The sequence below is a fragment of the Saccopteryx leptura genome, chromosome 5 (assembly GCF_036850995.1).
Source record: "Saccopteryx leptura isolate mSacLep1 chromosome 5, mSacLep1_pri_phased_curated, whole genome shotgun sequence".
NCBI classification, from domain to species: domain Eukaryota; kingdom Metazoa; phylum Chordata; class Mammalia; order Chiroptera; family Emballonuridae; genus Saccopteryx; species Saccopteryx leptura.
The window spans coordinates 202,549,115-202,577,114 of NC_089507.1; the positions used below are offsets into that span (position 1 = coordinate 202,549,115).

The 28,000-nt window shown below is 43.2% G+C and overlaps 1 protein-coding gene across 1 annotated transcript in view; it reads right to left on the bottom strand.

The window, feature by feature from the left end:
- ARFGEF2 (ADP ribosylation factor guanine nucleotide exchange factor 2) overlaps positions 1 to 28,000 on the bottom strand; it is a 92,762-nt gene that overhangs the window by 11,816 nt on the left and 52,946 nt on the right. Inside the window, exons 20-35 of the mRNA XM_066387555.1 lie at positions 27,858 to 27,986; positions 26,611 to 26,769; positions 22,464 to 22,611; positions 21,223 to 21,322; positions 19,250 to 19,290; positions 18,978 to 19,147; positions 15,390 to 15,541; positions 12,806 to 12,978; positions 10,521 to 10,681; positions 9,170 to 9,300; positions 8,895 to 9,024; positions 8,137 to 8,272; positions 6,836 to 6,974; positions 6,674 to 6,728; positions 4,265 to 4,376; positions 1,642 to 1,772 (exon numbers count right to left, since the gene is read on the bottom strand). Coding sequence (XP_066243652.1) covers positions 1,642 to 1,772; positions 4,265 to 4,376; positions 6,674 to 6,728; positions 6,836 to 6,974; positions 8,137 to 8,272; positions 8,895 to 9,024; positions 9,170 to 9,300; positions 10,521 to 10,681; positions 12,806 to 12,978; positions 15,390 to 15,541; positions 18,978 to 19,147; positions 19,250 to 19,290; positions 21,223 to 21,322; positions 22,464 to 22,611; positions 26,611 to 26,769; positions 27,858 to 27,986 — 2,067 coding nt within the window. The remainder of the gene's footprint in view (positions 1 to 1,641; positions 1,773 to 4,264; positions 4,377 to 6,673; positions 6,729 to 6,835; positions 6,975 to 8,136; positions 8,273 to 8,894; positions 9,025 to 9,169; positions 9,301 to 10,520; positions 10,682 to 12,805; positions 12,979 to 15,389; positions 15,542 to 18,977; positions 19,148 to 19,249; positions 19,291 to 21,222; positions 21,323 to 22,463; positions 22,612 to 26,610; positions 26,770 to 27,857; positions 27,987 to 28,000) is intronic.

Below are 28,000 nucleotides of genomic sequence, written 5' to 3' on the forward strand. Positions count from 1 at the left end.
CGCATGCGCCCGACCAGGATCCAACCGGCACGCCCACCAGGGGGTGATGCTCTGCCCACCAGGGGGCGATGCTCTGCCCCTCTGGGGAGTCGCTCTGTCGCGACAAGAGCCACTCTAGCGCTTGGGGCAGAGGCCAAGGAGCCATCCCTAGCGCCCGGGCCATCTTTGCTCCAATGGAGCCTCGCTGCGGGAGGGGAAGAGAGAGACAGAGAGGAAGGAGAGGGGGAGGGGTGGAGAAGCAGATGGGCGCTTCTCCTGTGTGCCCTGGCTGGGAATCGAACCCGGGACTTCTGCACGCCAGGCCGACACTCTACCACTGAGCCAACCGGCCAGGGCCAGGTTATTTTCTTTGATAAGGTGAAAATTTTTTTTATTTATTTTATTTTTTTTTGTATTCTTCTGAAGCTGGAAACGGGGAGGCACTCAGACAGACTCCCGCATGCGCCCGACCGGGATCCACCCGGCACGCCCACCAGGGGGCGGTGCTCTGCCCCTCCGGGGCATTGCTCTGTCATGACCAGAGCCAGTCTAGCACCTGAGGCAGAGGCCATGGAGCCATCCCCAGCGCCCGGGCCATCTTTGCTCCAATGGAGCCTTGGCTGCGGGAGGGGAAGAGAGAGAGAGAGAGAGAAAGGAAGGAGACGGGGAGGGGTGGAGAAGCAGATGGGCGCTTCTCCTGTGTGCCCTGGCTGGGAATTGAACCCGGGACTTCCGCACGTCAGGCCGACGCTCTACCACTGAGCCAACCGGCCAGGGCCGATAAGGTGAAATTTTGATCCCGGTTTCTCTTGAAAAGCTGGAAGGCCGCATGACTTGGCTCCCCTACAGCAACACACCACTGGAGCTGGGAGGCGGCTTCGGCCCTGACTGGTCTGAAGCTTTCTGTCACAGTCCCACTCAGTCTGCCACACGCACTCATAGGATCTGCTAGCCCCTGAGGCACTTAAGCTTATAATCATGGTGTAAGGAACTATCCCTATTTTGGACACAATTCTCTATTTCAAAGAATGCCGTGCATATAGAAGATGGAATATACAAAACAAGAACTAAATTATCTCACATGGCTGGTGGAGGTACAGTGGTTAAGAGCATTGACCCAGAGCATTGAGGTTATCGGCTTGAGCCCGGGGTCACAAGTTTGATCCCTAGTCAAGGCACATATGAGAAGAAATCAATTGGTACACAACCAAGGTAGAGCAACAAGTTGATGCTCCCCCCCTTCTTCTCTCTTTCTCTCTCTCTCTTAATAAATAAAGTGAACTTTCTCAAGGAAAAACTGGTATTGTTATCCACATATATTTCCCTCTCAGTTATTTATGGCTAAATTACATACCAATTATGAGAAATAGACCCCATAATTAATAACATTCAAGGTGGGAGGTGGCATCTGAGCAGTGGTATGCTGGTAAATTGGCTCTCTGGAGAGAAATAAAAAACCCTGATTTTTAGTGTTTGCTGATAGCTGTGGTGTAAAAACTTCCATCCTGGCCAGTTTCAAGCTGCCAATATGTTGAACATGGCGTTGGGAAGAGATAAGCTTGACAGGCTCCTGAGAGCCAGATAAGCCGGCTCCAGCACACCACTGCATCTGTGCAACCCCCCACGGGCAAGGGTGCCCTTCTCGGGGTCTGCTCTTGTTACCTGGGCAGCAACCATGTGCTCTGCGTCTTCCTTTTTGCTCGTTGCCGGGTAGAACACGATGTTGTCAATGGTCTGTATCAATTCCAACTGGACCACACACTTGATGAGGAGGCTGGCAAACAGTTTCTGATCTATATTAGATGATGAAGATTAACCCTAATAATGATTCAGCCAGTACTGAATAAATGTTCACTGGGCTCCTACTATGTGCCAGGCATGGTTCTTGATGCTGTGGCCTCATAATGAATAAGCTGGACAAAACTTCCTGCCCGTGGCAGAGGCAGACAGCATATAAGGCAGTGAAGTGTATGATAGAGTATGTCCAATGATGAGGACACAAGGTATGGGTGGGCATAAGTAGGAATGGTATCAGGGTGGGGATGCAAGTTTAAACAATGAGGTCTAAAAAGGTCTCTGAAAATGGGATATTTGAGCAAAGACCTGAAGAGGGAAAGAGGGTCAGCTGTGTAAATACAGTACCTTCCCCTCAACTGATGGACCTCTCCTACTGAGCAGCCCAGGAACGCGCCCCAGACCCAGGAGGCCCCAGGTTCCTGCAGGGGCCCCACTCTCTAAAGAGGTCTGAATCTCAGTGGGGCCCATTTAAGTTCCTAGTTCTGGATCACTTTCTGTCTGCCTGGGAGGCAGGTCTGCTCTCTGCATTTTCTACTTCTATATCCCTCAAGAGTCTTTTCTACCCCTTTTAGTGGTTAGTCATCTTTGGTTAGTTAACAATTTTTTATGTAGAATTTTCCTGTTCAAATTACTGGTGTGGTTTCTGCTTATTGGCAGCCATCTTTTCTTCTCAATCCTGGGCTCAGGGGTAGCCCGTGTGGCACTTCATAGCTGTTGGGTGATTTGACTATAGCAGAAATAAAGATTTCTCATTCAACTTATTGCTACAGAATCAGAATATGGGAAACATGAAATGAAGCGTTTAGTAATGGCAATAAGGAGGGTGGGTCATCTTCCTGTTTATGAAAGTGGCTAGGAAAGTATATAATGAGATCTCCGTACAGAATTCACTGTAATTAAACAAGAAAACAGTGCAATTGCATAATATAATTTATACCAGTTCGATTATGCCATCTTGGACCAAAAATAAAAACAAAGAAAGAAAACAATAGGAGCAGTGTAAGAGGTTCTGCCTGCTGCTCTGCTCCCTGAGCTTGAAGCCCAGAAGGGAGGCCGAGCTAGGAGACTGGGACAGACACTGCTGCACTGACAGGGGGTCTACACTTGCTCCCCACACACAGGCCAGCCCTTTATCTGGAGCTGATGAGGCAACAGAGCTCAGCTCTCGTGGACACGGGAGGGAAACTGGCTGTGTGGCAGTTACTGAGGAACAGCGTCAGTGTCCAGCATGACACCCTTTTAATGGACTTCAAGGGGGATTATATTTTCTGCCTTCAAAAGATAAACACGCATGCCTTTGTCTAATGTGCTGCTTCGGAAGTTACTGGCAATGTTAACACCTACAGCCCGGCATGTGAGAGGAGGGCTGTCTTCTGTTATGAAGACAAACAATGGGGCACACAACTTCTAAAAGGAGCAGACTTGCACCAGAACGGTTCTGATTTCTCAGTGAACCAAAGTGCGCCTAAATCTCAACTCTACTACATATTGCATATCGTACCACTGGTCTAAGTAAATTCTCAGAGGGCTAGTGCAAGGATGACATGAGGTCACACACATGAAGCACACTGAACAGGGCCTGGCTCACAGCAACTGGTAAACCTATTTATTTTAATGATAGTAAAAACACCGTTAGCAACATTTCAACACAGAATTGGTAGGGTAATTTGAAACTAATAGCTAGAAAAGGGATCTCTAACACAAAAAAAGCTCCTTCAAACCAATAAAAACAGAGAACAATCAATACAAAATGAGCGGAAATAATGAATAGTTTATAGAAAACAGAACTGGTTCTTAAATACATTAAAAATGGCTCAGTATCACTTGCAATGAAAGCTGCAAATTAAAGTGACTCCAAATATACCAAACACCACTTAGGAGTTCCCAAAGATCATGTAAACAGGAATAGCCTTACTCAGCAGTAATCTGAAATTATCTGTCAAAATGGCAACCCCATTACTAGGAATTTATTGTACAGATAAATTCACAAATGACACATGTGTTAGGTGATGCACACAGTATTGACTGTAACAAAAACAGAAAAAAAAGTGGGAATAATATAAATGTCCATTATTAGGGACCCAATTAAGCAAATAACAGTACATCTACAGCCCTGAATACTATACAACAGTATAAAAGGATGTGAAAGCTCTTTAGGAACTGATTTTAAAGGAACTCTAAGATATATTAAGTGAAAAAGTAATAACTCATACATTCTACAATTTGCATAAAAAGGAGGATTCATGTGTGTGTGTATTTGTAAGTGGATATATACATACATGTGCATTTCTTGCACATGAACAAATGTCTCTGGAAAGGTCCCTAAGAAACTGGTGACAATGACCAGAAAGGGAAGGAACTAACAGACTGAGGCACGTGTGGAAGAAAGGCTTATCATGTTTACTCTTTTATGACTTCTGAGCATCTGAATCATGTAAATGTGTTAACTATTTAAAATAAATGAAAACAATAAAAAAAGTGGCCTTACTTGCATAAGGTCGACCTTTCCAGCTCTCATCAGTGGGGTTCGAGAGTTGGCTCTGCCTCTCAGAGGCATTTTTATCTATGCTGCTTAAAGACTGGCGGTCCATATCCACATCCTAAAAGTAAACCAGAGAGAAATACTATGTTCACTTCTCTTCATCTACAATTCAGTACCTGGGCAGACGGTGCCTGTTTTAACACTGGGGCCCAACTTGAATGTAAGTGTGTTTAGCTTGCAGTACAATTACATTGCACGCCCAATGAGGCACTTCTGAGAGGCCGCGTAGGAGAGATTACAAGTTTCAATTATTTCTTCCCTTCTTTAAAATTCACATTTTCTTATTCCAAGTTAGAGGACATTTCTTCACATATGATTTAACAATGAGCGTGACCAATTTTTTTAATGAGGTCAAGTAAAAAAATACCCTAGTGCAATAGTCAGCTTTCTTTAAGTTAACAGCAGAAGACAGAGTTCAATAGCTATGTATGGTGTCGAAGGGTACTAGACTTATGGGGTGAATCACTTTGTAAATCACATAAATGTCTAACCACTGTATATATACCTGAAACCAATATAATATTAACTGTCACTGTAATTTAAAAAAATAATAGGCTGGTTCAAAACCCAGCACCTGCCTGGTCAAGGCATATATGGGAGTTAATGCTTCCTGTTCCTCCCCCTTTCTCTTTCTCTCTCTAAAATGGATTAAAATCTAAAAAAAAAAAAAAATTAAAAAAAAAATAAAGTTATAAAATAAAAAAACACCCCCCCTTCCAGAAAATGTTTAAATAATGAGCTTCATTGTTAAGTTGTTACATCCCAAATGCCTTTTGAAATCTAATGCCATTTTCGCTGTTTGGGAATAGAAGTTAATATCACAAACACCCTTATAAACCAAAGTTTTTTGTTTTTTTTTTGTATTTTTCTGAAGCTGGAAACGGGGAGAGACAGTCAGACAGACTCCCACATGCGCCGGACTGGGATCCACCCGGCACGCCCACCAGGGGCAGACGCTCTGCCCACCAGGGGGCAATGCTCTGCTCCTCCGGGGCGTCGCTCTGCCGCGACCAGAGCCACTCTAGCACCTGGGGCAGAGGCCAAGGAGCCATCCCCAGTGCCCGGGCCATCTTTGCTCCAATGAAGCCTCCGCTGCGGGAGGGGAAGAGAGAGACAGAAAGGAAGGAGGGGGGGGGTGGAGAAGCAAATGGGCGCTTCTCCTATGTGCCCTGGCCGGGAATCGAACCTGGGTCCCCCGCACACCAGGCCGACGCTCTACCGCTGAGCCAATCGGCCAGGACCATAAACCAAAGTACTTTTAAAGTGAGGCCTGAATTAGAGCTTTATGTGTCTTCACACATTAAACAACTACTATTTCATTGGTGGAGAGAGGAAAGCACTTTATTTAGGAGGATAATGAATAAGGATAAGTATTTGTAACAGTGAAGTACCAGAACTGACCTGTTCAACAAGGGAGAATTCGCTAGATAAATTACAGTAATGTGCACCTACTGAAAAGGCTGTTTCCAGAGAATATTTAAGAATATGGATGCCATGGCCGGATAGCTCAGTTGGTTAGAGCATTATCCCAAAGCGCAGAGGTTGCAGGTTTGATTCCCGGTCAAGGCACAGACAGGAGCAGATCGAAGTTCCTATCTTTCCCCTTCTCTCTCTCTCAAATCAATACAATAAACTTTACAAAAAATATGGAAAAATGCTCACAAACTTAAGTAATACATTATGTGCCAAGTGAGCCCAAATTTCAAACATGTGGGTTACGTGTGTGTCGGTCAGTCACATAAAGAAAAAACTAGAAATATTTTGTGGTTTTTATTGAGTTTAACTTATTTTCCTAATATTTTTCTGTACTTTTGAAAATATGTTAATGAGCATACATAGTTTTTAAATTTTTTTTTTAGATATATATATTTTTTATTTATTTATTCATTTTATAGAGGAGAGGGAGAGAGACAGACAGACACAGAAAGGAGGAGCAGGAAGCATCAACTCCCATATGTGCCTTGACCAGGCAAGCCCAGGGTTTTGAATCGGTGACCTCAGTGTTTCCAGGTCGACACTTTATCCACTGCGCCACCACAGGTCAGGCCTTTTTTAGATATTTTTTAAAAAATTCATTTTAGAGAGGGGGGAGAGAGACAGAGAGAGAGAAGGGGGAGGAGCAAGAAGCATCAACTCCCATCTGTGCCTTGACCAGGCAAGCTCAGGGTTTCGAACTGACGACCTCAACGTTCCAGGTCAACGCTTTATCCATTGCACCACCACAGGTCAGGCAGTTTTTAGATCTTATAACTTTTTTTACTCACTTCCCATCATTAAAGCACAAACTCTCTAGGCTGCTTAATGTTTTTACTATACAATGAGATCAGAGAACCAAAAATAAAAAAAGAATCTTACCAAATGTTTTTCTGATGAATCTTCCTCCATTCCTACAGGCCTCCATGTCAGCAAACTTGAGAAAAAGCAAGAGAAGGAAAATGATTACTGTGACAGGCAACCCCGAGCTTTAAGACACCCCTGAACACAGAAACAAGTAACAATAATCACATTAATACTTACACATGTGGGATGGTTGTTTTAAAAATATCCATCATACAATTGCATGTCTTATCCCAGACATCAGGACTGAATTTCTCTCCATTGGATATCACTAAGTTTTCTAAGCAATTTGTACCTGATCGAGCCAATTGCTCATTGTCTGCAAAATAAAACAGTATCTATCAAAATAAAACAATATCCAACCAGATCGCTGATGCTTCATAGTATGAGGTGGAAACTATGCCACTGGTGGGTTTGTAGGATAATTAATGAAACATTGCTGCAAATAGTATTAAAAATTTGTCAAGTGAGATGTAAAGAGGAGAAATTATTTATCATAGCTTTACTGCTAGGGATTGGATGAAGGTCAGCATTTTGCTACCTAATAATTAACTGGCTTCTGGTATGAGAAATGGTTAGAAGGAAAATATCAGAATAGTGGTTCTAAAAATTCACTCAAATCATACTTTTCCGATTTTTTCCATATCATTATCAACTGTTTTATCATTTATTTTAAAACTGAGTCACTTTTTGAAAAACTTAACTAAATTAAGACTTGTCCTAATAAGCCAAAACTATTTATGGCATCCAGGTCTAATGTGCTCTATTTCCTGATACACACTAAACACCTAAGTACTTGAACAAAAAATGTCCATTGATGAAGCTTCTGATTTTGACTCCCACAGTACATTTAAAAAACATTATAGAAAATTTCAAAGATATACAAAAGTAGAAAGAATAGTAAAATATACAAAAGATACATCTTTTAAAATATAAAAATAACTACTTCCCACCTTATAGAAATATTTTATAAATCGACTTGGTTGGAAGATTGTTTTTATGTTCTAATTAAATTTTTAAAATACAGTTTCACCAATTAAATGATACATTGTACTCCTTGGCATTACAACCCTGCTTTTACTTTTTATTTATTTTTATTTTTTTGTGTGACAGAGACAGAGAGAATCAGAGAGAGGGACAGATAGGAACAGACAGACAGGAGGGGAGAGAGATGAGAAGCATCAATTCTTCGTTGCAGCATCTTAGTTGTTCATTGATTGCTTTCTCATATGTGCCTTACTGGAGGGGCTACAGCAGATCGAGTGACCTCTTGCTCGAGCCAGCAACCTTGGGCTCAAGCTGGTGAGCCTTGATCAAACCAGATGAACCCGCGCTCAAGCTGTCTTGAACCTGGGTCCTCCATGTCCCCGTCCAACGCTCTATTCACTGCACCACCTCAACCCGGCTTTTAATATATGGAAAATTTTAATCTCTCAGGAAGCAAGATGTCAAGATAAATGATGCCTGGAGAAATAGAGTACCTTGTTTTACACACCACTGTAACTGTGCAAATACATCAGAAAGAAGAACTTCATTTAAAGCTTCATAAAACTGGGTAAATACGTCACAAATAGCATAAAGTGCATGATTGCAAGTTGTTGTCATCCACTCAGATTTCTGGAAAAACAGTAAAAAGAAAATGTTTAAAAGCCACTCTCTCCTATATACCACTGGCAAACTGTTCTGGAAAGCAATCTGAAAGTATGTATCAACAGCCTTATAAATGTTCATATCCACTGACCCAGTAAGACTACTGTATCCAGGAGTGAACCCTAAAGAAATGATCAAAGACAACTAGAAGCATCCTATATCCCTTAAATAAAACAGGCCTAATATTTGCTGATATTATCTGACTACAACTTCACTAAAAACCCTTCTATTATGTTTTTGAAGGAACCAGAGCTGTTCCACTTTTTATTGACGTTCAGAAGTTGATACAAACCAGACAGGTAAGTGGACGAGTCAGGTGCCCTGCTGACTTGGCAGGTATGACGCCTGAGGGCCATGTGGGAAGAGCATGGTGATTAATCTCCTCTCACTTGTCCCCAGGCAAGAAGAGTTTCTTATACCAGCTGATACTGGTAGAAGAGTGCCAGGTGTTTCCATTTTTAAAACACACCTCAATGGCTCAGTATTTAAGACTTCTGTGTAGACGAAGACCTCCCACCCCAGAGGCAGACAAAGGCCAGAGAGGTTTGCCTGCCACCTGGTCCAGGGCAGTGCTTTAATCATCACCCACCTCTGACTGTTGCTCCGGGAGTTTCATATTGTCAAAGATCCTGAACACGATTCTGAACAGGTCCTGCCACCAGTGCTTTTCGAAGGTGTGGCCGTAGCTCTTCATGATCTCAAACATTACTGTGAGTCCTCTGGAGGAAACAAAGCCAGGCGCAGAAGAGGGAATGGGGAGGAGGAATAACAGCAGAGAAGAGAGTGGGAGAGCAGGGGGTCAGGTGAGCAGGTGACTGAGGCGCATTCAGTGACGGGAAGGGCGCCACTGTGGGACATGGTTACCTTGTCCGCACATCTAGCTTGCACCTATTGATGATGCAGGAAAGCTCAAATAGGATGGGGAACCAGCCTCGGACCCAGACTCTGTCACCAGGAGCCACATTCATGTCATCGCTTGTGTATTCTTGCAGTACCTACAATAAAAGTCATTTCTCAGATGCAGACTATGCAAGCAAAAGGAACTGAAAGGGAACTACACAGAGGAAGGCCCCACACATGTCCTGTACTCTCTTAAAATTATCTATTTAGTGAGGGATGACTTAATACCTTTGGTCTTTTAGGAATGTTACTGCCTAAAATAATAGCAGCAGCAGCTACTATTACTGAGTGCTTGCTACGGGCCGGGAACTGTGAGGGTATTCTACGTGAATTAATGATTCTCACAATTCCAAGAGGCTGGTAGATATAATGGTCTCATTTTACAGATGAGTCAGCTGAGGCACTAAGAGGTTAAGTAAGCTGCCCAAGGTCATGCAGCTAAAAGCTGGCTGTCTTTCCACAGTCCGGATATGAAGCCCTAGCTCTAGGATTTTAAGCCCTCTGCTCTGTAACTACTCTTGAAGTGGAACTGTCTGTCGTAATGGAATTTGTTTATCAACTCTGGTTATCTAACTCTGTGCTTCAGTTAACTCCTGCACAGTGGAGATATAATTACCCATCTCATAGGTCGGCTGTGGGGATTAAATAAATTAACTCACAGAAAATACCTAGAATGGTGGCTGGCATGTAGGAAGTGCTTAGGCAACAGTGGCTCTCCTTATCATCACATCTTAACGGGCTGTTGTGGGGACCAAACATATTCTCTTAGGGGTTTACAGTTCTGTAAAGAATGCTTAAGAAATCTATACAGACCAACATAGTTTGGTTGGGCTTGTTTCCACCCAATTTCAACATTTTGAGACTGTCATTTAAGCCAAGCAGGCCTCTTTAGATAGGTGACATATAACAGAAAAACCCCAAACATTTCCAGGAGAAAATAAAAGGTGATTTTTCAGTGTGATTTCTCAGCCACATCACAATAGCATGGTATTACTTCTTAAAAGGGATGTTTGTTTTCTTTTAAATAGAAAGGTCTAGATTCTTCAGCTTTGCCAGAATTCAAAGCTAAAATACTATTATCTTCTATAAAACAATTTGTAGGATACCATATAAAAGTTCAGTTGAAGAAAGTAATTTCATATATACAAAATACAGAAAAGGTGTAACCCCCACTATGGCAGCATTTTGAAATAAACACCTAGTTTAGGGCAAACACACATTTCTAGAAGTGTAGGTGGGAAGCTGTCAGAAGCGAGGGTTTTGACCCACGCTCCTTTCCCTCAGCGCCCACACGAGTGAGAGAGGAGAAATGTACCCGAGGCCTCTCCGAGACGTATTTCGCACAGAAGCGGATGAGCCGGATGGCTTCCATGCTGGTGTCAGGAAAAGCGGCGTTGCAGGCAAACTCTGACAAGCACTTCACAGCATCCTGAAAGGAATCGATGGCCGCAGGGAAATGGTGCTGGAAAATAGTTGCTGGGGAGACAAAGGGACATTAAAAAAAATAAGACCAGGATTCAGAAAGAATGAAAACACACACACACACACACACACACGAGGATTTCTTTTGTGAAAATCTCAGAAAAGCATGTCAGCATATCTGAAAGACAGTGTAAATTATTCAGAAATAAGTGCACAAAGTACTGTTTGGGCTAAACTGGTTCCTGAGCTCAAGCAATGATGTAAAGATCCAAACAGTCATTCATTCAACAAACATTTGAGTGCCAACTGTGTGCAAAGCATGGTTATGGGCCATGGAGACACAGAGGTGATGAATCAAACTTCCTTCTCTCATGATGTGTGTGCTCTAATGGACAAGACAGACAACAATCACCTAAATCAATACAGATGAAGATAATCTCAAGTAGGGAGAGTCCTGGCTAAGGGACAGATAAGAGGGGCTGGTTAGGTTGGTGGTCAGGGAAGGCCTCTCTGAAAAGGTCCTGAAAAATGTCCCTTAGGTAGTGAGAGAAGGCAAACCATGAGAAAACCAAGTTGCACCAGCGTGCCAAGGTGTCCATATAACTTACGCCATGTTAAATGGAGCTTGAGAAACCACAGAAGATCTAAACACTGATCTGTGTGTAAGCTGGCCCACAGTGGTCTGCCTGCCAGAGCTGAGCTCTGAGCAAGGTAGGGGGCCCAGTTCTGTGGTTCTGAGCATACCCCTCAATTCTCTGGTTGTTTCCTTCCTAAGACCACAGCTTGTGCTACCTTGCTGATGGAATTTTGTGACAATAAAGAAGGTTAATGAGTTAAAGGTTAAAGTCAATCTAGAAACCTAAAGTTTTCAAAACACTAAAAATATCACCTAAGAGAAATATATGAGTGGAAAGAAGTTTATAAGAAGTTGAAAGACCTCAAAAAGATGAAAGGAAACCTAATGCCTTACAATTTCCATGAAGACAAGGACCAATAAACATCATGTTGCGTGAGCACAGGCAGGACCAGAAACTTCCGGTCAGTCCAAGGTGGAGGGACTCAGCACCGGCTCTGGGCTGAACTGCCTGGTGTGCTCCTGCTCCACCACGTCCTAGCTGCATGACCCCAGGCAATTTGTTCTACTTTATTCTTTTGGAGCCTTGGTTTCCTCTTCAGTAAAACAGGGGGAAACAATGGTGTGGTCACTTCTCGCTACTATGGTAGTTAGGTTCTATAAGGCGGCTATGAACAGTGAATTAACAAATAGTGAACTATTGCTCCTAGGGGAAATACACAGATTCCTGCCAGCCTCTGGTCACAACATCTTCACCTAATCAATACATAACTTTGCTTTATGTGTGTTTCTGCTTAAAGACACCTTATTTAATACATATTGTTGATTCGTTAACAATGAACTCATAGACAACAAAAGCACTATAACTCAGGCCTGATGGAAGTTTATCTAAACAGGAGTCCCCAAACTTTTTACACAGGGGGCCAGTTCACTGTTCCTCAGACCGTTGGAGGGCCGCCACATACAGTGCTCCTCTTACTGACCACCAATGAAAGAGGTGCCCCTTCCGGAAGTGCAGCAGGAGGCCGGCGGGCCGTAGTTTGGGGACGCCTGACATGTGTTTTCTCTGTAAGGCACTTCATTCACAGCCTTCCTGTGCTTAGGGTCACTGGACAGCACTTTAGCACTCTGCTTCAGGGCATTTTAAATGGCAGAGTCAACAATGATAAGACAAAAATGCAAAAAACATGGCAGAAAGTATACCTCAAAAAGGATACCTGTTTATTTACAGTAAAAGAGCAGAAACAAGAAGGCAGAGTATTGCCTTTCTCAACCCCAGCTGGGAACGTGACTCTCAAGTATGTCACTGTTCTGTGCATGTCCACAAATGACCACAAACGTTTTGGGAGCACTGGTTCAGGGGTTACATATAAATCTTAGCAAGTAAGTTAATTCACAAACATGGAATCTGCAAATAACAAGGGTTGCCAGTATTTCCTTCCTAGGGTTGTTGTGCACAGGTCTAAGCACGTGTCAAGAACTTAAAACTCCACCTGGCACATTATTATATCAGAATATAGGATGGGAATAAAATATACAAGATGTAAGTGGTCACTCTTCTAGATGAGCATGTGGGAAGTCTAGGAGGAAAGAGAGCCACTTACTGACAATGTGGCCTGTGGTCTGGAAGGCCAGCTCCACGATGTTCCCGTCGTGATCTGAGGCTGCCTGGTGGAACACGGCAAAGATGTTCTTCCAGCCCGAGCGGATGTTGGCTGCCTGGGAGTTCACCATCTGGGCGATGCAGCGGATCACCATGTCCCGGATGGTCGGCGACCTGAGGAAGGAATGGGACAGCCACGTCATCTCTACTTTGGACAGCAGGGAAACATATAAACACAGTTCATCACGTAGAAGCAGCACTTAAAATATTTTTTTAAAGCATGCAGTGATCCACATTCATTTAAAAAGAATCAGACAATATCTGACCAAAGCTTGGTCATGAATATATTCCTTTGGACTGATTTATAACCAAAAGGGGGGACTGTGGACGAAAAAGGTGTTTTTATGGAAAGTAACCGCACAGGATAACTGATCATAAGTTCCAAACGGGCCAGGTCAAGGTGAGCAGTCAGTCATGCCCAGGCAAGACTTGTCTATTGTTTCTGTGCATCTAGTTCAACAGACCTTTAAGAGAGCACATAATCTTGTTAACTATCCTGTAATCCAAATCCCTGTCTTGTAATCTTCTTTGTGTTTCCTACTTAATTTCACATACATAAAAGAAGCCGCAAAACTATTATTCTCCAGAGCATTTGAGATCTTCCTCCCTGGCATATGTTGGCAGTATGCCTCAAATAAACGCTTACACAAATTTTAAAAAAAGTTAAGAGGCAAAAAGTAGTAAGATAATTACTGTGACAGACAGGTGCCTACACAGCAGCCATTTTCCCACCTCCTTAATGACTTCATCCCGGTGGCAACATGCCAACCTCAGGAAATGGATCATAAACAGTATAAGACAACATGGCAATCTTGTTACATGAGCCAGGTCATTGATTTCCCAGCCTCCCTTGCAGCTAGGGGAGCTACATGACCTGTTCTGACTAATTAGATGTCAGAGAAAAATCAATGGGGACAAGGAGAAGAGGTTTCTGGGAAGGTTTAGCTTTTGTCTTAAAAGGAATACACATGGCAAGCGTGGCCCCCTTTCCTTATTTTCATTCTGAGCACAGCTTGATGCCTGTAGCTAGAGCCTCAGTCCACCAAGCACAAAACAACAGGCTCAATGATGAAAAGTGATCCTGTGGATGGCCAAACAAAGAAACAGAAAGAACCTGGGTTCTTGATGACAATTTGCACTATGCAACCAAAGACCAGACTGCCTGCCACTCATTCACTAAGTAAACAACACATAGCCTTGTAGTTTAAACCATCGTTGGCTGGCTTTTCTGTCCTACCACAATTGACTAATACACTCGTAATTCTGCCACCCAGAGATAACCATTGCTAAATTTTTAGTGCCTCTTCTTTTAGATTTTTGGGCAGGGATATACAGTACATGTATGGAAAACACATATACATGGATGGGAGTATATATATCATTTAAGACACAAATATATATATATTTGTGTTTTGTTTTGAGCAAGGAAGGTTTATTACTCAAGAAGGCCCAGCTCAAGAAGATGGGAGAACTAATTCTCAAACCCATTTTCAGTGAGTCTGGAATTCAGGTCTAAGATGCAATATTTTAAATTTAATTATTACAAAACAAAAACAGAGATAGGAAAAATGGCCCATTTTCTGAAGCTGCAAGATGCAACATGGTGTTACCTTGTTATTTGTATTGGCATAAATGTCATGTAACCTATCGAGACATAGACAACTAGAGGGTGGACTATCATCTCACAAAGAGCAAGAAGCAAGGCTGCACAAACCTATGGCTCCCACAGCACTAGCTCTGAAAGCCATTAGAGCTGCTTTCAGGCTGCAGACTTGGCTTGCAAATTTCATCTGGTTTAGGACATCATTCATGTTTGACTGCTGGACCCATTCTAACTGATAACAGAAAGGTCATGAAGAAAAGGCAAGGAGAAAGTCAGAACAGTTAAAAATGAGCTAAAAATCCACAAAGTAAATATGCCACCTGCAGATAATGGAGGGGACTTTAATATATAATACCTAGGTGACTTTAATATATAATACAACTAAGTTCATGGTTGCTTCCCTATGGGGAAAAAGCAACTTGTGGACAAGAAATATATTTATTAAAATAGTTTTTGTCCAACTGTTAAAAGTAATATATGAAGACATTACTAAATATTTTGGAAAATGTGAAAAAATAAAATGAAAAAAATTTCTTTATATGATGCTGTAGTATTTCATATGAAGGAATATGTATCACTATCTTTATTGTGATACTGTCTGTCCAACTCTATAATCTGTCCTTTACACTAGGCTATCAAGCATTTCCCAAGGAGGAAACCTTGTATTATTTAAAAAAAATTTTTTTAAGTTGTAAGCACATGCAAGAGAGAGAAAAGGGGAAGGAGAGAGATGAGAAGCATCAACTTGTAGTTGCGTCACCTTAGTTGTTCATAGAGGCAACAGATGTAAATCAGCATCTGTTCATTTTATTTGCTTCCAGCAATAAGAGATGAAAAAATTAACTGTGTGGTGAGGAGTAGGGGGTATTTTTAGGTCCCAGCGGGGAATTTGACCAAAGGTCTTTCAGAACAATGCACATACCTGTTTTTCTTCATGATATGCTCAAAGGGCCTCAGAAAATCTTTCTGGAAACGAAAGTTGGCTAGTTCTCCCTTCTCAAGAAACTTCATGGAGAGTTGCCTCAATGAGTCAACAGCAAAGATAGCCACGTCTTCATTCGGGTTACAGCCAACCTGAGCAGGAACAGAACGCGAGGTGAGATGGGATCCCGTTCCCAAGCGGAAGCAGACAGTCTTCTGAGGTGGTGGAAAAAATAGAGCCCCAGAGTGAGCTACTCAACTTTCCAATCGGTGCTTAATGGCACCAATTAGATAGAACTGCCATCTGCAATGAAGCTGACAACCAGGAAGTGCTTAATTACTATCTGCCAGCCTGTGTCCCAAGCTTGCCCAGAAGCGACACACAGACAACTGAGAACTGGCTGGTAGTCTTGACAAAAGAACTCCAGGTAGGCCCTGGCCGGTTGGCTCAGTGGTAGAGCGTCGGCCTGGCATGCAGGAGTCCCGGGTTCGATTCCCGGCCAGGGCACACAGGAGAAGCGCCCATCTGCTTCTCCACCCCCCCTCCTTCCTCTCTGTCTCTCTCTTCCCCTCCCGCAGCCAAGGCTCCATTGGAGCAAAAAGATGACCCGGGCGCTGGGGAAGACTCCTTGGCCTCTGCTCCAGGAGCTAGCGTGGCTCTGGTCGCGACAGAGCGACGCCCCGGATGGGTAGAGCACCGCCCCCTGGTGGGCGTGCCGGGTGGATCCCAGTCGGGCGCATGCAGGAGTCTGTCTTACTGCCTCCCCGTTTCCAGCTTCAGAAAAAAAGGAAAAAAAAAGAAAGAACTGCAGGTAGAAAAGGAACTTACACAAATCGATGTCACCCCCCTCCCCAAAAAAAGAAGTCCCACTGAACGTGAAATCTAGACTTTGAAGAGTTGGGAAATGTTTACCAAACTCTTGGATAATCATTTCTGAAAGAAGAAAAGGATTCCATAGCCATCAGCCAAAAGGACTGAGGGAACTAGATAGAGGGAGGCGGAGGACAATCTGACTTTGGGCGAGGGGTATGCAACATAATTTAATGACAAAATAACCTAGACATGTTTTCTTTGAATATATGTACCCTGATTTATTAATGTCATCCCATTATCATTAATAAAAATTTATTAAAAAAAAAAAGGACTGAGGGACACACGAACAGTTTGCTCTGGCTTAGCTGTCACAACGTGGGCAAGGCACGGGAATGGAAACGGTTCAGTTTCTTTCTCAAGCAAGTTCACACCAATTATGTCAACTGGTCTACTAAGAATACATTTACCCAGACCAGTGGGCAAGATGGTTGCTGAGGGAGCTGACTTTAGAAGACAGTGTCACCATTCACTCAGTAGACAGCTGCTCTGGGTCATCCACAGGCTCTTGCGACTGTCTCCTTACTGAGGGTCCAGATGAAAGGTTACCTCCAGAGAGGCCTGACACACTACCACAGGGGTAGTCAACCTTTTTACACCTACTGCCCACTTTTGTATCTCTGTTAGTAGTAAAATTTTCTAACCACCCACCGATTCCACAGTAATGGTGATTGATAAAGTAGGGAAGTAACTTTACTTTACAAAATTTATAAAGCAGAGTGACAGCAAGTTAAAGCATATAATAATAATTACTTACCAAGTACTTTATGTCAGATCTTCGCTAAGTTTGGCAGAATAAATCTTTATAAAACAACTTACTATAGTTAAATCTATCTTTTTATTTATACTTTGGTTGCTCCACTACCGCCTACCATGAAAGCTGGAACTCCACTAGTGGGTGGTAGGGACCAGGTTGACTACCACTGCTGTACCACCTGACCCTGTACCATAAGTTATTTTATCATAAAATGTGGGTGAGCTCGAGGGCAGGAACCTCACCTATCCACTGCCTGGTACAAGGCCCTCAGGTAGTTTGTTAAGCAGATAGATGGTGTAAGATACCTTTCTTGGAGATAATAAGGGAGCAAAAACTTTGATTAAGTGATGTACCATGTTAGAAGCAAGACGATATCTCTGACAATGCCCCATTTCAATGGGGTCCTAGAACAGGCCAGCAGCTGCCCATAAGAGCCAACAGTGCCCAACTCTTCCTTAACCTATATTTAGTGGCATATTGCTAGCTTTAAATTGGTCCCTGTGAGGTATTTACAACACAGCAACTGGCAGATGCTACAAATCACTTATCAGTATGCTACTGCTTGTTCTATATCTAAGGGCAAATGAATTCTTTTTTGGGGGGAGGGTTTGTTTGTTTGTTTTTTTGTTTGTTTTTTAACATAGAGAGAGAGTCAGAGAGGGACAGACAGACAGGAACGGAAAGAGATGAGAAGCATCAATCATCAGTTTTTTGTTGCGACACCTTAGTTGTTCATTGATTGCTTTCTCATGTGCCTTGACCGTGGGGCTGCAGCAGACCGAGTAACCCCTTGTTCGAGCCAGAGACCCTGGGTCCAAGCTGGTGAGCTTTGCTCAAAGCAGATGAGCCCACGCTCAAGCTGGCGACCTCGGGGTCTCGAACCTGCATCCCAGTCCGACACTCTATCCATTGTGCCTGCTCAGGCGGCAAATGAATTCTTATGATTTTCTTCTATTCAATGTAAAAAGAGTTATTCTCTTTTGGATAAACTGTTTTTTACCAATATTATTTTTAAGCATCTCTTTTACAACTCTATCTCCAGGCTTGGGAAAGTTTTTTTGAAATCATGAAATGTGTTTTGGTAGGAAACAGTGTTACTAATTTTTTTTTTATTCATTTTAGAGAGGAGAGGGAGAAACAGAGAGAGAGAGAGAGAGAGAGAGAGAGAGAGAGAGAGAGGAGAGACAGAGAGAGAAGGGGGGAGGAGCTGGAAGCATCAACTCCCATATGTGCCTTGACCAGGCAAGCCCAGGGTTTCGAACCAGCGACCTCAGCATTTCCAGGTCGATGCTTTATCCACTGCACCACCACAGGTCAGGCCGGAAACAGTGTTATTAAATTGTTACTTTTCCCTTATGAAGCAAATGATATCACAGATACATATATACACACATGTAATAAACATATATTCTTCTGATTTCTTTTTTTGTGGTCAATATATATGTGCATTGTGTCTGCATGTATATAATGGAGCATCTAGTGGAGAGACAGCTTAGTCTGGTTTCTTCTTGGTAGTTCAGATCAGAGAAGTCTTTTGGTTATTTCTGCTTTAAAACAAGTGTAGTTTCCTCGATGAAAGTTGAAGAGTGGTGGCAGTGGAAGTCAGAATATAATAAGTAGTGACATTTAATAGTGAAACTGTATGGAACATAATCTTTTCAGAAAGCCCTTTAGGATTTCATAATGCTTTCAAACACCAATATATTTGTCAAGTTACTATAATGATCTTTGGAGTGTTAGCCTACATCCTGGATATGGGATATGAAAGTTTTTGCAACACCACTGGATTCTTAATTCATTCTATCAATATGGAAGTATACTATTATTCCTATCAAGCTGTCCTTGACTCTTCAGGGAAAATGAATGATAGATCAGCACCTAAATGCTCAATCACTTTTTAAATTTAATTACCTGCTTGTTTTTGAACATCAATTGAGTGGTTTTAGAATTTGAAGAGTTACCTTATTGAAGTGATCTCCAATCACATGCCATATTCGGGACCACTGCAGTCGGATCCGATTCATGTTGTAGTATGATATCTCCACAATCTTCTGCAAGCTGAACATGCGGGGATGATGGGGGGAAGCCAGCTCATCCATGGACACAGCACATAGCCAGCGGACAAAGTCAACTACAGGCCAGATCCAACAACACACACACAGCCTTGTTAGTAATGGTCAGACAGTCACAACATGAGGCTTCTGTAGTTGTCACCGGGGAGTCAAATACATACCTATTGCATTCCCATCCAGTCTAGTAGATCCAGTAAAAATTCTAGAAGAAAATTCCAGACACAATAAAATAAAAATTAGATTTGGAAGCCCAAGTTTCAATTTCAAACACTTAGGAAAGGGAGAAAGAAAACATTTCAGGTCTGGTATTTCCACTTTAAAATAAATGATGAGGCATCAGATGTATAGAACTGGTCAATGAACTGAGCTGAGAACAGAAATGCTCATACTGATAGAGAAAGCGACACATCAGAAGAAGGGGGGAAGAGTTAAAACATAAGAGCATGTGATGCCTGACCAGGTGGTGGCGCAGTGGATAGAGCATCAGACTGGGATGTGGAGGACCCAGGTTCGAGACCCCGAGGTCGCCAGCTTCAGCGTGGGCTCATCTGGTTTGAGCAAAGCTCACCAGCTTGAACCCAAGGTCGCTGGCTCCAGCAAGGGGTTACTCGGTCTGCTGAAGGCCCACGGTCAAGGCACATATGAGAAAGCAATCAATGAGCAACTAAGGTGTCACAACAAAAAACTGATGATTGATGCTTCTCATCTCTCTTCGTTCCTGTCTGTCCCTCTCTCTGACTCTCTCTCTCTGTCCTTGTAAAAAAGAAAAAAAAAAAAAAAAAAGAGCATGTGATGTCACAATAGCGAGAGTGATAGAGCGAAGACCTCCAAAAAGCTGCTCTCCTATAAGAGCAAAAAACTGGCAAAATATTACCAAAGTCAACACTTTCAGAACTGAACTTTGGAATTATCAGAGGCTTATAAAAATGTTTAAGAAAATGGTTGAGCCTGGCCTGTAGTGGCACAGTTCATAGTGTCGACCTGGAATGCTCAGGTCACTGGTTCAAAACCTTGGACTTGGCCCTGGCCGGTTGGCTCAGTGGTAGAGCGTCGGCCTGGCGTGCAAAAGTCCCGGGTTTGATTTCCGGCCAGGGCACACAGGAGAAGCGCCCATTTGCTTCTCCACCCCCTCTCCTCTCCTTCCTCTCTGTCTCTCTCTTCCCTCCCGCAGCGAGGCTCCATTGGAGCAAAGATGGCATGGGCGCTGGGGTTGGCTCCTTGATCTCTGCCCCAGGCGCTAGAGTGGCTCTGGTTGCAACAGAGCGACGCCCCGGAGGAGCAGAGCATCACCCCCTGGTGGGCAGAGCGTCGCCCCCTGGTGGGCGTGCCGGGTGGATCCCAGTTGGGCGCATGCGGGAGTCTGTCTGACTGTCTCCCCCGTTTCCAGCTTCAGAAAAATACAAAAAACAAAACAAAACAAAAAAACCTTGGACTTGCCTGGTCAAGGCACGAGAAGCAAACAATGAACAACTCAAATGAAGCAACTATGAGTTGATACTTTCCATTCCCCTACCTCCTCTCTCTGTAATATCAACAAAAATCTTAAAACAAATTTAAGAAAAATGGTTGCATCTCAGTATGAACAGTGAATATTGTGGCATTTTAAATTTGACACAATTTGGTCACAATGTTAAAGTTGCAATTTTTTTAAAAAAGGTCATGATGCAATTCAAGGTCAGAATTCAAATGAATGTTAAAGCTATTAGTAGTTTGGATCACATATGACACTTCTAACCTTTCTTAGCTTGAGTGATCTGAAACTGACAACATTTACAACACAAATATTAGGAATCCTTCACCTAGTAATAATACAGAGCAGCGATTTTCAACCAGTGTGCTGCAAGAATTCCTAAAACAGTCAATGTTTGACTATTTAGTCAGGGGCACTGATCTCTTTTCCCTTAGATTATAAAAAAAAATGACCATACCCAACACAACAGCCATCCAGGGTGAATGAATTAAAATTATATGTATTTCTTCTGTAAGATCAGAAAAAATTAGAAATTTTTTTTGTGTGCTGCAGAATTTAAAAAATCAATTTATATGTGCCATGAAGTGAGAAATGTTGAAAATCGCTGACTAGAGGATGCCAAGCCATCGAGTAGCCCAGCTTCACTGGAGAACAAATCATTACCTGTCCACAGCCACAACCACACTCTGCGAGCTGGTCTCACCAACCGATTCCTGGAGACTGGCCATCTGCCTTTTATCCACGCCACCACTCACCAGATTACCTGAAACACAATGCACAGGAGTAACAGTGCTTCTGAAACAGTCAAGTACTCAGAACAGTGTCCCATAGCATCAGTATGCAGACAAAAGACAGAAATGAGAATCGTTTGTAGGCGAGAAACCCCTCAACTGATGATAGAATAAAATTAAACTTGGGTTTTGGCATTTGACTTTTAAAATGCATTTTTACTACAATTTCCCTTGCTTGTATCAACCATCTCCCTTTCACGATAGTCTTCTATATTTTTACAGTATTATTAGATGACTATACTAAGGAAAACATACTTGAATTAATGGATACTAACCCAGAGCACTCAGAATATGTAATGGCTTGTAGCTGCTGAATGTTCAGGGCAGTGTTCCAGGATTTCACTCCAGTCACCCTCACCCGCACCCTAAGAACAGGCGCCGTTACAACCCCCCATTTTCAGAGTCCATGCTTCTAACCAGCACACTATTCCAACCACTGTTTGTGGGACCTAGGAGCCTGCTCTCTGCAATCAGTGGCCTGGATTTGAAACCTACCTCTGCCACCTGCTTCCCATGTGACCTTGCTCAATTCACTTCACCCCCTGTATCTCACCTTCCTCATTTACAAAATGGCAATAATAATCCCAGTCTCACTGAGTTAAAAATATATAAACCTAGAGTTTAGAATATGGCCTAGCATGTCTGTCTGCTCTATTTACTATTATTATTACTGTGTTAAATCACCAACGTCTCTCAATCTAAGGTATAGCCAGAAATAATTCTATTTTCATAAGAATACCATTTTAAAAAGCCCCCCAAATGAACAGGGAAGAGGGGTTGATGCTACCTTTTAAAATCTAGAGATACATACCCACTCCTCTAACAGCAGGAACTAAAACTGTAGCATTTCTAAAACAAGTGGTCTTTCTCCCAGTATAGTTTCATGTATAGAGAGAAAAGTAATGCACCCTGCTGACTTTGATAAAAACTGCATTTACTTGCCAGTTTCATCACAATTAAGATTGCTGAAGCAGCACTTCTGTTAATAAACCTACTGTCAGCTGGCACAGAAGGAAGAGACAGTTTACATAACAGTCCCGATGAGACAAGAAGTGTTTCATTCCGAGTAACTTGAGAGTCTGTGACAGCCAGCTGCGGGGCCCAGTGACTTACCGAGGCCTAGGCCCATGAACTCTTCTCCTGCCAACGTGTGGCCCTTCAAGCTCCCTTCTCTTTCTCGCCCAGACCCAGACAGGTAGCGGGTCTTCACACCGGTTCCTATCAGCTGAGCGAGCTCCAGCTGGCTGATGCATTTCAAGATCTAATGAAAAAAAAAGCATGAAGAAATGAGTTCCCATTTTATAGCCTGAAAAGGGCACTGTGATCATAAATCAGTCATTGAAAAGTTCTTTGAAACACATAGCTTTTCAGGTGAGAATAAAATCTGAGGTCTTTGGATGGCTTCCCTTGTCCTAGAGTGTGGGTCTAGATGACAGACTTCACTTAAAAAAAAAATTAAAAAAAGAAAGAGGAAATGGGCAAAAGGAAAGCTGGTACAATGGAGTTATGCCATATAAATGTTTAATTGTGCAAAGTTAATAAGCACTCAAGACAGAAAGAAAGGGTATTTGACTGGAGAAGGAGATTCCACCTACCATGCCACTCAGTAAATGCATCCCCTTCTACTCTATACAACACACTAGCCTCCCTGCTGCTCCTTTAACTTGACATGTCTAGTTCTACCCCAGGGCCTTTGCACTTGCTGATCCTATGCCTAGAACACGTTCCTTATGTTCTTCCCCAGGGTACACTCCTAAGATTCCCAGCTCAGGCATGAGTCCCGCGGACAGACCTCCTTTGAGATCACACACCTTCCCCTGATCACACACTTTTGGCATTATATCATATAATTTGCTCATTCTTTGCTTTTAGTACCAACAGGGCATTAACTCTATCTTGTTCACTGCTGAATCCTCAGCATTTAAAAAGTTGTGCCATTATTTGGTTAATTGAATGAATGAGCATGTGCCCTAGAATGGGCGTGCAGTGGGAGAAAAGACTTCCTTCCAGCCCTATGGGGTGGTTCTGGTGCTTGAGAACACATACTTGTATGCAAGCCCTCTCTCATAGAAGCTTCCCTAAAAAACCAGAAATTGGTTTCAACTTCTTCTGGAGGAAAAACTAGCACAGAACTTACAGAACAGTGCCTTTCCAAATCCAATCCCAGATTGTAGTACTTCACTACACCACGGAGCACTGCTGAGTGTCTTTACCTACAAACTGCCTTCCTCTTGCCTAGGAGAGTACTTACTTTAACCAAAGAAAGGCATTCCCTGCTTGGCCCACACAACATATTACTAAATTATTACTAGTAAACTATTAATGCCTTCCCTTTTCCAGAAGCTAGGGATGGCTGGAATCTCAAGTATGTCAATAACCCATGCGGCAAGAAACTTATTGGCTCCAATCTGATTTCTCAAGGCTTCTGACCCATCAAATAGGTAATTAATTCATTTTTAATAAACAGTTCCAGGTGCTGCTATAAGCTTGACGACCAGCAGGAACCCCACAAAGATCATACCTCCCAGGTTTAAATAAATAAAAAAAAACAAACTCTAGAAGAGAAAGCATCTATTCATTGATTCCCTAGGCATTATGACTCCTCCGAAGACAGGGAATTATATCTTTAAAAAAGCACCCAACTAAAAAAAAACACCACCACCCTCCTCCATCTTTTCTAACATGGATACTCCAGAGTTGTGACAGAGGAAGGAAAGGCTGGGTGAAAAGGGACCAACATCTGTGCCATGATAGTCATGATAATCACTAACAACTACTGAGTTCTTAGTACTTGTCAAACACAGCTCCTAAATCCTTGTCTGCATATGAACTGCTTTCATGCTCACAACAGAGAGGAGGAAGGTAAGGGTCAAAGACTAGGTAATCTGCTATGTCCTACAGGCAGGGAGGGGTGAGACCAGCCCAGACCCCGCAGTCTGGCTCCCAGCCTGTCCCAGTTGCCCATAACTGCTCGATCCCTATGGGGGGAGGAGGCTGATAGCAATTTTCTGTGTTGGCATCACAGTCCCTACCACTGAACACCTCGTCTGTACTTTCTGTAACAGTTTTTTTTTTTAAATTCATTTTTAGAGAGGAGAGAGAGGGGAGGGGGAGAGAGAGAGAGACAGAGAAGGAGAGAGAGACAGAGAGAGAGAAGGGGGGAGGAGCTGGACGCATCAACTCCCATATGTGCCTTGACCAGGCAAGCCCAGGGTTTCGAACCAGCTACCTCAGCATTTCCAGGTCGACGCTTTATCCACTGCGCCACCACAGGTCAGGCTACCGTCTGTACTTTCTAGTTTCCTCTCTAAGACAAAAAGTAATATATACGTAAGATGGTAGAGAAAGTAGAAAATATCATTTAAGGAAAAAAAAAAAAGAAAATAAATCTCCCTAATTCTATCACTCAGGTAGGACATTAATATTTTTGTTGAACTTTTCAATCCCCATTCTCTGTGGATATGTGGCATAGGGGTGATGCCTCACAATTTTTTTTTTTCTTTTTCTTTTTTTGTATTTTTCTGAAGCTGGAAACGGGGAGAGACAGTCAGATAGATTCCCGCATGCGCCCGACCGGGATCCACCTGGCACGCCCACCAGGGGCGGATGCTCTGCCCACCAGGGGGCGATGCTCTGCCCCTCTGGGGCATTGCTCTGCCGGGACCAGAGCCACTCTAGCGTCTGGGGCAGAGGCCAAGGAGCCATCCCCAGCGCCCGGGCCATCTTTGCTCCAATGGAGCCTTGGCTGCGGGAGAGGAAAAGAGAGACAGAGAGGAAGGAGGGGGTGGTGGAGAAGCAAATGGGCGCTTCTCCTATGTGCCCTGGCCGGGAATCGAACCCGGGTCCCCCGCACGCCAGGCCGACGCTCTACCGCTGAACCAACCGGCCAGGGCCACCTCATAATTTTTTTTAATGACTTTTTATTTAATATGCTGAGACCATATTCCCAGAGTATTAGTTTGTTTTTTGGGTTTTTTTACAGAGACAGAGAGAGAGTCAGAGAGAGGGATAGGGACAGACAGACAGGAACGGAGAGAGATGAGAAGCATCAATCATCAGATTTTGTTGCGGCACTTTAGTTGTTCATTGATTGCTTTCTGGGGGGGGGGGGAAGCATATGTGCCTTGATGGGGAGGGGGCTACAGCAGACCGAGTGACCCCTTGCTTGAGCCAGTGACCTTGGGTCCAAGCTGCTGAACTTTTTGCTCAAGCCAGATGAGCCTGCGCTCAAGCTGGCGACCTCGGGGTCTTGAACCTGGGTCCTCCACATCCCAATCTGACGCTCTATCCACTGCACCACCACCTAGTCAGGCACAGAGTATTAGTTTTTAATAATATTTTTATCTTTCTTGTTCTAAAGTCCCTTTTAATCTATAGATCTCCCTTTCATCTACTATTTTTTTTACAATTTATTTGTTGAAGAACCTGGTCGTTTGCTCTGAGGGCCTGTCATATCCTGATTTGTAGATGGCGTTCTCATGATCATTATTTACTGTGTTCCTCTGACCCCCATATTTCCTGTAAACTGGCAGCAGAGGCTCAGACCGACTCAGGTTTGAGTTCTGGGCAAACGAGGCCAGGAAGCGCACGACGTCTGGTTGTCTCTCCTTTCAGCAACGTCATTTTAAATGGCCATAAGACATTCTAAGGAATGGTGTATCACACTTTTTTGAAAAATAAGAGCAATCTCTCATTGTTGGAACATCTAGGCCGTTCCTATTCTAGTATTTTCCCTAGAACTAAAATTCTGATGACCTTTCAAACACATTTGTACACATAAGTAATTACGTGAGAATGTTAGGATAGTGTTTAGTTAAATGGAAATGTGCCTCACTGGCAATTTCCATAATGGCTCATTGTAAATGTTGATCACTTCTTTATAGAGACAGTTAAGAGAAATCAGGCTCCTGGTCCTGTTCTGAACCTACTCACTGACGGTAAGAGCTCCCAGGAAGTGCATAAGGATTTGAGGAAGCTGGCACCAATGTGGGAGGAAAGTTGTCACAACAGAAGTGCACTCCGTGGGGACTCTGACCACTGCAGGATCGCCTTGTGAGGCGGCGCATTTGAACACATTTCCCTACCACAGCCCAGCTCTCAGATACACGAGGTATTTGAGGACCAGAGAAAAGCCAGAGTTAAAGTTAGGCTTGACTTCAAGAAAAATAAAAGTGACCAAAGAGAGAGGGACGATGAACAAAAGGAATGCAGGAGGCACTCTAACTAAGGAAAGGCAATTACCAGGCTTTCAGAGACACACCTCGTGCCAGGAATTCCCAAGGTAGTTGCCGTCTGTGTGAGCCACTGTAATAAGCGTCTTTATGGTGTCAATGTTCTTCTGCTTCATTTCTGTGATGCTGGAGCTGGCCGTCAGCAGGGAGAAGCGAGCAAGAGCTTGGACATAGGCATCTCGTTCCAGCTGTAATGGAGGCCCAGGAGAGAATACTGAGATCCCAGCCTTGGCATGACCGTCTTCACATGTATGGGGCTGGCGTACCGGGCTTCTCTGATACAGTCTGTACACACACAGACAGGCTTTATGCACATGAACATGCCAGTTACTGCACGCTGGTGTCCTCCTGCTATTGGAACGTGTCACTGGGGCTCCGACACATCATGTTGAGAATTAGCTCTGTCCTTTCTAAGGAACCTTTAACTTATGTTCCTGTTCCGTTCTCTTTGGAGGGGGTGGGGAAGCAATATGCTGAATGCTAAGGTTGTGAGATAAATTCTAGTATCTGTAACTATCTCACAAGGTAGGTCTATTTTTCCAAGTTTACAAATGAGGAAATAGAAGGTGTTTTAGAGAGAACTTTACTGGGCCGGTGTCACATGGCCTGAGAAACAGTAGAGCTGGGTATTGAAACACAGACTGTCTGATGCCAAAGCCTATGATCTTAGTACAAAAGAAAATGTCTAACTATAAAATAAATGGAAACAGAAGATTGAGATTTTTCAAAAAAAGTGGGTGCAAAATTCTAAATTGATTTAGAAAACGAATGGGACTGACAATCTTGATTTCATCATGGTTTAGGGATTGTATTTTATTTGCTAGGTATTTCCAAGATTCATAAGGTTTACAGACATATTCATTTTGCACTGAACTACTTGCTTTCCCCAGAGAAGACCTGGAAATGAGGGAAATTATAATAAAAACCAATTTTTAAAGAAAAAATAAGTTTTTAAGCACTAGAATAGGCAAGTTAGGCAGATCAGATCCAATCAAATAGCTTGGACTTTCAAAGAAAGTTTTTCAATCTTAAAACCCTTGAAAGAGAGTTTTAACCCATTCCTTACTTTTCCCCCCTAATGAGGCAGCTGCCCAAACAAATCTGTGGGGCTGCTTCTCAGTGGGCATGAATAAGGAGTTTGCTGAGACTTTTTTGGCCAACTGGAAATGCTTAAAAATGTGTAGGTTTTGCCTGATCTAAAACAGGGTCTGAGAGCCCTGATCTAAAAGAACGCAGCCTCCCTGCACCTGTGGAGCTTTGCTAACTTACGACCCACCTGCATTCCAAAGATGCAGGCAATCCGGATTGCACACCGGATGCCCTCCAGACACAGGGAGGCCACTTCAGTATCATCACAGTTCTGCAGTCCGATGCTGTAGGCTGCCAACAGTGGCGTCCACACCAGCTACCAAGGAAGGA